General features: G+C 63.6%; 1 protein-coding gene across 1 annotated transcript in view; it reads left to right on the top strand.

Annotated features, from left to right (window-relative positions):
* Window positions 1-8,065, top strand: part of RHBDF2 (rhomboid 5 homolog 2) — an 8,306-nt gene extending 241 nt beyond the window's left edge. The window contains 18 exon segments of the mRNA XM_009279488.2: window positions 6-93; window positions 205-329; window positions 911-975; window positions 978-1,102; window positions 1,174-1,386; window positions 1,956-2,084; window positions 2,475-2,608; window positions 2,855-3,067; window positions 3,240-3,351; window positions 3,924-3,980; window positions 4,362-4,541; window positions 4,698-4,798; window positions 5,303-5,366; window positions 5,513-5,607; window positions 5,845-5,920; window positions 6,418-6,518; window positions 6,767-6,920; window positions 7,565-8,065. Of these exon segments, the coding sequence (XP_009277763.1) occupies window positions 6-93; window positions 205-329; window positions 911-975; window positions 978-1,102; window positions 1,174-1,386; window positions 1,956-2,084; window positions 2,475-2,608; window positions 2,855-3,067; window positions 3,240-3,351; window positions 3,924-3,980; window positions 4,362-4,541; window positions 4,698-4,798; window positions 5,303-5,366; window positions 5,513-5,607; window positions 5,845-5,920; window positions 6,418-6,518; window positions 6,767-6,920; window positions 7,565-7,984 (2,452 nt within the window). The 3' untranslated portion in view covers window positions 7,985-8,065.

Raw genomic sequence — 8,065 nt, 5'->3', positions numbered from 1 at the left:
TCCAGGGGCAGCCGCCTGCAGAGCAAGAAGCCCCCCAACCTCTCCATCGTCATCCCCCCCCGGGAGGTGGAGGAGGATGGTGCCCGCAAGGAGGTGAGCGACGGGGAGCTGCGTCCATCCCATGCTGGACTTGGGGGGCTGCCATCCCCAGGGGACACCCCCCCCCATGCCATCCCGTCCCTAACGCCCTGCTCTGCCTTCCAGCCCTCCAAGGTCCCCATCTACCGAAAGAGCAAGAGCCTGCAGGAGCCCCGCACGAAGGGATGCGACAGCTTGGAGCACCAGCCCGTCTTCCGCCGGCAGACTTCCCTGTCCCAGAGCATCCGCAAGTGAGGGCCGGGGAGAAGCAGCGCGAGGGCAGGGCAGGCTCCAGCAGCGGCTGGGTCACCGGAGGGGTCCCTCAGTCCCCGTCGGGGTGTTGTGGCTGTGGGTACCAGCAGAGGACTTAGGATGGAGATGGAGAGTTGGAGTTCAGAAGGGAATGCCTTGGAGGGTTTTCATGCAGCTCTGCTTTGACTCGCTGGTGTCTGCCTGGGGATAATCCCGCAGCAGGATTGTTTATTATTAATTCAAACCATTGTTTTGCACCTTCGGAAAATTTCTCTGCCCTGTTTATGTAGGACCTTCAAAAGCACCTTGAGCTGGACGTCTGCTGCAGCCCGGAGCTGATGCACTGTCCCGTGCAAGGTGCAAGTCTTGATGGAGTTACCTCTCCGGAGAGACCCAAAGGCTAGCGACCCCTCTGCAGCATCCCTTCCCCAACCCATAGCCAGGTCAAAACTTGCCCTGCTGCAGGCTGAGCTGAGACACCCCAACCCAAATCACCTGCCGGAGGGGATGCCCGGGTGGGATGGCGGTACCTGGGGTGGGGAGACCAGCTGGGTGACAAGCGTGCCCATCGTGTGTCCAGGGGCACGGCGCAATGGTTTGGCGTCAGCAGCGACTGGGAGGGGAAGCGGCAGCAGTGGCAACGCAAGAGTTGCAGCACTGCAGCATGAGGTACGGCAAGCTGAAGCCTGCCTACCGCGACATGGAGCTGCCCAGCCAGGAGGTGCCCTCCTTCCAAGGCACCGAGTCGCCCAAGCCCGCCAAGATGCCCAAGGTAGAGCTCGGGGTGCGGGGTCCGGCTCTCAGCCTTGTTCTCCCAGCACTGACACCTCTTCCCTCCTCCAGATCGTGGACCCGCTGGCCAGGGGCCGTCCCTTCCGCCATCCCGATGAGACAGACCGTCCCCACACGCCCCACCACGTCCTGCCCCCGCTCACCCCCGGTGTCGTCTCCTTGGCGTCCTTCAACAGCATCCGCTCTGGCTACGGCCGCCTGCCGCGCAGGAAGAGGGAGTCCGTCGCCCACATGAGCTTCAAGGCGGCCGCGGCCCTTCTCCGCGTAAGTTTTGGGGACCGGGGGGGCATCGTCATCTTCCTGACCCAGGTTTCAGCTCTGTCCCTCGCCCATCGTCTTTGCTTCTTGGCTTTTTGCTTTGCACAGAGATTGCTGTCTCTCCAGGGTGGGTTTGAGGGGGGACGTTGGTGGTTTTTAACCTGAGCTCTGCTTAAAAAGAGAAGTTTTGGTGAAAACTGGACATCCCTAGAAAAAAGCAGCTTCTGAGTTTCACTGCTGAGGAGCCAGGAAGCTTCTCCAGCAGCTTTCTAGCCCCTGGGGAGCCCTGGGCAAGCCTTGGGGACAGGTTTGTGGGACTGAGACCAAACAGGATTCAGAGTTCACTTGTCATGCTGGCTAACATGGTCATGGACCAACGCTGGCGCTGAGGAGCTAAAGGCAGCATCTGCTGCCGGCTCCTGCTGCCTGCCCTTCCCACGCAGTGGGATATGGTGGCCGGTTGGGATTTAATCCTTGCCACTCGGCTTTGGGGAGGGAAACTACGAGAAACCCTCAGTGCTGCAAAAACTGGGGGACTTCTGGTTGCTTACCCTCATTTGCTTCCCCTGCCAAAGGGACGCTCTGTCCTGGAGCCACTGGCTCCCAAGCGGAGGAGCAACAAGAGGAGCTTCGTGTACCCCAGCTTCATGGACGAGGACATGGCGGATGCTGCCGATACCCTGGACTCATCCTTCTTCAGTAAGGCAAGCGCTGTTCCACGCCGGCCACCGGAGCGGGGAGGGGTCCCGGTGCCCCTGCACGGGGCCTGGACATGGAGCGGGGCTCTGACGGGGACCCCCATGTCGGTGCTTCGCCCTGCCTGGGAGCAGGGGCATTGGTGGCTACTGTGCCCAGCGCTACAGAGCCCTGGTCTCAGTGGTGCTCCTCGGGGGTGGCCGGGAGGGACGCCACTATTGTGGGCACGTTTCACACCCTGTGACGTGTGGTTAATGGGATGTCAGTGGGGATCACCCCCTCCCCAGGCTCTGGGGCCAGGTGGAGCCAGGCGTGGCCTGGTCATGGGCATGCTCCGTCAGGGGGAGGTTTCTCACCCATTGCACACGTCCAAGAACGCGTCTCCATCCTCCTTCCAGATGGACATGCACGACGAGACGTACTCCATGCCCGATGATGTCTTCGAGTCGCCGCCTCTATCGGCCACGTATTTACGCATGCACCCGGTGGGGGAGGATGCTAGGGCATCCCCCGAGGTGGAGCAGCCCACCCCGTGAGTACCAGCTCTTGGCGGGTGCTGCCCCTGAGGCTGCCCAGGTCCCCTGCCGCAGTCAATGCCGTGGGGCACTGGGCACTTTTGGCATGCACCTGGGAGGATGAAGCCAAGAGGTACCCCAGCCCTCATCCCAGGCATCCTCTGTTCTTCCCCAGCTCTGGATTATGGCCGTGGGGTTGTACGTGGGGGATTTCTCAGCTGGCCCCTTTCGACAGCTGTGATGGGTTTCTCCTCTCTCTGCAGGCGGGAGGGTGTCCGGCTCGCTTCGGCCTCCACCAGCGCCGGCCCGGCTCCCCGGCGAGGCAGGCGCATTGCTTCTAAAGTGAAGCACTTCGCCTTTGACCGCAAGAAACGCTACTATGGGCTGGGGGTGGTGGGGAAGTGGCTGAACAGGACGTACCGCCGCAGCCTGAGCAGCATCGTGCAGTCGCAGCTGGAGATCACCGACAGCCACCGGTGAGGGGGGGACTGATGGGATGGGGATGGGCATGGGACTTCTCGGGGCTCCCCAGCTGTAACTCAGATGTGTGTCCCCCTTGATGCTCGCGGATCAGGGCTTGGGGGACTGCAGCGTCCTTTTGCCCAGCCATTCTTGAGCTGCTCAAATTTTGGGTCCTTTCCTCCGCAGGCCATATTTCACGTACTGGATCACCTTTGTCCACATCCTCATCACCTTGCTGGTCATCGGCACCTACGGCATCGCCCCCATCGGCTTCACCCAGCACGTGACGACAGAGTTAGTAAGTTTAAGAGCTACCGGCCAGGGCCATCCCCTCCCAGCTTTCCGGTGACATGTCTGGTTCTGAAATGGCAACTAGCTAGCTGCTGAGGAAAGCAAGTCTGGTGTCTGGGGGGTGCCTCCAACACCTCGGAGGCGTGATCCTCCCTCTGGGGTTAATCCTGGGAACCTGCAGCCGGCTGCGTTGCTCCCTTGGCACCCAGGCTGGAGAGAAGAGCAAGCATCCATCTTCTTGGGGGGACCGTGACCACCAGTGTCCCATGCTGTCGTGCTCTCTGCTAGGGCTGAGAGCATTGTGGGGTGCTGCTGGCTCATGCTATTTGAGAGGCTCCATTAAATAGCCAGGGCAGGGGGTCCACATGTGCTGGCTGAGCAGCGGCGTGTTGCAGCGGCATGCGTGCGGGCAGCAGAGCTGCTCTCCCTCCCATGTTGCTGGTGGGACCCAGCAGCCCTTCCCCTTGGATGAAGGGGACTGCTCAGCTCCCCACGAGCAGAGGGAGGGGGGGGGGGGGGCCCCCCCCCCCACCCCGCCGGCCCCCTCAAGCGGGAGCTGACCCTGGCCTGGCTCGGCAGGTGCTGAGGAACAAGGGTGTCTACGAGAGCGTCAAGTACATCCAGCAGGAAAACTTCCCCCCCCCCGGCACGAGGCTCTGCCCTCCGCCGGCCTCTGCTCCCCCTGCCCTGAGCCGAGGGGGGTCCCTGGGGTGTTCCTCTCCCCAGGGGGAGAGCTCGACCCCTCGTCCCAGCCTGCTGCCCTGGGCCCTCGGTGCCCCCATCCCTCTGGGACCTGCTGCCCAGTCCCAGCCCAGGCTGGGGGCTCAGCAGTGCTTCTCAAAGCTGCGGCATCGTGGTGGGATGGTCAGAAGAGACCCCATCCCCTTCCCACCCACCTTTTCCCCATGGGGGTAACAGAGACTCAGGGCTATCGCCTGTGGGGACCCCCTGCTGAGCTCTCCCCGGGGGCAGCTGGAGGGAGGGTAGGTGTGGGGGAGCCATGGAGCATCCCCTGGACTGGCATCTCCCTCCCAGATCGACCTGATCCATCTGGGAGCCAAGTTCTCCCCCTGCATCCGGAAGGATCAGCAGGTGGAGCAGCTCATCCAGCGCGAGCGGGACCGGGAGCGCGGCTCTGGCTGCTGCGTCCAGAATGACAACTCGGGCTGCATCCAGACCCTGCCACAGGACTGTTCGGTGCGTGCCGCCACTGCCGCGGGCACCGGGAAGCGCTGGGAATCCCTGGGGAAAAGGGGGAAACCATCTCTGCCCTGCACGACCGCAGGGCAGGATGCATGTGGTGTCAGAGCGGTGCATTTGCTGCCGCATCCTCAATCTCTTCATCTTCCCTAGGAGACACTGGCGACGTTCATCAAGTGGCCGGGCAGCAACGCGCCAGCCGTGGGCTCGGGTGAGAAGCGGACGTCGGGGGCTGTGTGTCACCAGGACCCCAGGTAGGAGTGACGGCTGGGGAGAGGCGCTGCTGTCGCCCAGCTGTATGCAGGGCACAGCGGAGGTGCTGCGTGGGGCTGTGTTTCCAGGTTGGATGCCTTCAATGCTCTTGTCCAAGGGGCTGTGGGGGGCTCTTGCACGCCGTAGGAGAGTGATAAGGAAGAGGGAATCAGTGGGGAAACTGAGGTGGGGTCTGTCCTAAACATAGGCAGCAATGGGTGACGCCGTTGTCTTGCGCTGGCCCCTGCCTGCCCTGCTCCGCTGGGATGGGTGATGCTGCAAGGGGGCATCGATGGGGTCATCCGACAGATGTGAGTGCCGCGGGGTTCACCTGCGGAAGGTGCTGCTGTGGGGTGTTGTAGGACACCAACGTGCAGGATCCCTCCCAAGCCAGGGAAGGGGGCAGGTCCCGGGGCTGTCTGTGCCCAAGGGGGGTTACTAGTCTGCAGGGAGGGATGTGCTGGGGGGGACCCGTCCTGACCCCAACCCCCACCTCCTCCCACCAGGACGTGTGAGGAGCCGGCGTCCAACCCACCCCACGTGTGGCCGGATGACATCACCAAGTGGCCGGTAAGAGCCCGGTGCCACTGCGAGCTGGGTGGCACTGTGGCGGCAGCCTCCGTGGGAGGCGTGGCGGGCGACAAGCCAGGCACGGGGGCTGCGGGGAGAGCCTGGGGCCAGACCCTGACCTTGGCTCCTCTCCCTCCTGCTCGTAGATCTGCACCTACGAGACCAAAACCAACCACTCGGGCTTCGCCCACATGGACTGCCAGATCAAGGGCAGGCCCTGCTGCATCGGCACCAAGGGCAGGTGGGTCGCAGCGATGGGGGCACCCAGCCCGGGCTCGGCTCCCCCCCTCTGCCCCACTGCTTGTTGTTGCCCTATCGGTGTCCGGAGCTGTGCCGAGGGGAGAGGGAGGTTACAGAGCCTCAGGGGGGTGGGAAGCACGGTGGTGGCAGGACCGTCCGCCAGGAGCGGAGGGGGATGCTCAGGGGAACAGGGAGCGAGCCCTGCCCCGAGCGAGCCCGCTGCCTGCCCTTTGCTCAGCTGCGAGATCACGACGCGGGAGTACTGCGAGTTCATGCATGGCTACTTCCATGAGGAGGCAACGCTCTGCTCGCAGGTGAGCAGGGCCGGGGACACGGGACGCGATGCTAGCAGCCGGGTCACGCGTTGCCGTGCTGATGCCAAAGGGTTTTATAGTATCCCGGGACATGGTTGGGATGGGTGTGAGCAGGGGGAATGCAAAGTGCAGGGACTTGCCCAGCTATCGGCTGGACTCCTGCTGCCGCTGCACGCCCACCTTGCTGGTGTGGGGCAGGAGGAAGCGTAGGACTTGAGCCAGCTTCACCCAAGCAGCACCGGTGTCCTTGGGAAAGGCGCGTTCCGGGCAGGAAAATGGCCCTTCAGCATCTGCTGGGGCACTGGGGATGCTCGGTTGCTCCCTCCCCAGCACCTGGGCAGTGCGAGTGCCCCACACCACCCAGGGTCCTCCCCCCCCACCCCCAGCTGACACGTGGCATCGTCAGCCACGCGTCCCTGTGAACCATCCGTTGCTCCCTGCGGCTCTGGGGTGTGGGCCGAGCCCCCGTCACCCCCCAACCCTGCCTGCCTTTGCAGGTGCACTGCCTGGACGAGGTCTGCGGCCTCCTGCCCTTCCTCAACCCGGAGGTCCCCGACCAGTTCTACCGCCTGTGGCTGTCCCTGTTCCTGCACGCTGGGTGAGCTGCGGCCCCCCGCACCCCCAGGGGATGATGGGGGTGACTCAGGACTGGAGTATCCATTGGGATGGTCTGTGATCCCCGATGGGTTGGGAGAGAAGAGGGGAGGACACCCCCGGACTACAGCGACACGTGCCATCGGTAGAGGGTGTTTTGTAAGATGTCTCATGCCCCGGGGCAGCGGGTGGGAGGGCTGGGCAGGGGCTCTGGCAGAGCAGGGGTCTCTAACACAGGGTCTCTCCCCCCAGCATCATCCACTGCCTGGTGTCGGTGACCTTCCAGATGACAGTGCTGAGGGACCTGGAGAAGCTGGCGGGCTGGCATCGCATCTCCATCATTTTCATCCTCAGCGGCATCACGGGCAATCTGGCCAGTGCCATCTTCCTGCCGTACAGGGCAGAGGTGAGGGCTGTGGGGGGGACTCTGCCCACATCACCCCGAGCCCAGCCAGCTCTCCAGGGACCAAAGGACACCCCTTCCCGCCCCTGTCCCAGCAGAGGTTTGGGGAAGGGGGCTGCAGCCATCAGCACAGAGCTCTCAGCCCCCGGCAGGTTTTGCTGCGGTGGGGTGGGAGGCTGGTGCCCCCGTGGAGGGGGGGGGGGGCCTCTGCCCCACGTGTGGGGTTCACACATGCCATGTGTGTCACGTGTCGGTGTGCGTGCGGGGTCCCTGGGCGGGCAGATGGCTAATCTGCTGGCAGTGGAACCCTGTCAGGCTTTAAATGAGATCACGCCGAGCGCCCTAATCCCCCCCGGGGGTGCGTCGGGATGGGGCCAGGGGGACTGTGGCCTGGGAGGGGGTGACGCTGCCTGGCTGCTGAGTCACTAAAAGCGCTGGTTCTGCTGAAACCGTGCCGGCGTGCTCCCCTCCTCTTCCTCCTGTGCCAGGGCTCCCACCCCTGAGCCATGCGGTGGTGGAGTGCAGCCCTTGGAGGGTGGCAGGAGCCAAATGCATTTTGCAAGGGGAGGAGACGGTCCCTGGGGACATGGGGACATGTCTGGGGTGACGTACGCAGAGTCCGGCCGTGACTTCCCCTATCCCTGCAGGTGGGCCCTGCCGGGTCCCAGTTCGGTTTGTTGGCCTGCCTCTTCGTGGAGCTCTTCCAGAGCTGGCAAGTGCTGGAGAAACCCTGGAAAGCCTTCCTCAACCTCTTTGGCATCGTCCTCTTCCTCTTCGTCTGTGGCCTCTTGCCATGGATCGATAACATCGCTCACCTCTTCGGCTTCCTCAGTGGCCTCCTCCTCTCCTTTGCCTTCCTGCCCTACATCACCTTCGGCACGGTGGACAAGTACCGCAAGCGAGCCATGATCATCGTCTCCTTGCTGGTCTTCGTGGGGCTTTTCGCCTCGCTGGTGGTCTGGCTCTACGTCTACCCCGTGAACTGGCGCTGGGTGGAGTATCTCACCTGCCTGCCCTTCACCAGCAAGTTCTGCGAGAAGTACGAGCTGGAGCAGGTCCTGCACTGACCCCGCCGGCGGGGACGGGGCTGGGAGAGGCGCTGGTGGTGATATTTTCCATGGGGTGGGTCTTCACCAGCCTGCAGGAGA

This window comes from Aptenodytes forsteri, unplaced genomic scaffold (assembly GCF_000699145.1).
Source record: "Aptenodytes forsteri isolate BGI_AS27 unplaced genomic scaffold, ASM69914v1 Scaffold243, whole genome shotgun sequence".
In the NCBI taxonomy this organism is placed as follows: domain Eukaryota; kingdom Metazoa; phylum Chordata; class Aves; order Sphenisciformes; family Spheniscidae; genus Aptenodytes; species Aptenodytes forsteri.
The sequence above is the reverse complement of the archived record's forward strand: the minus strand, read 5'-3'. Positions and strand labels throughout refer to the sequence as shown.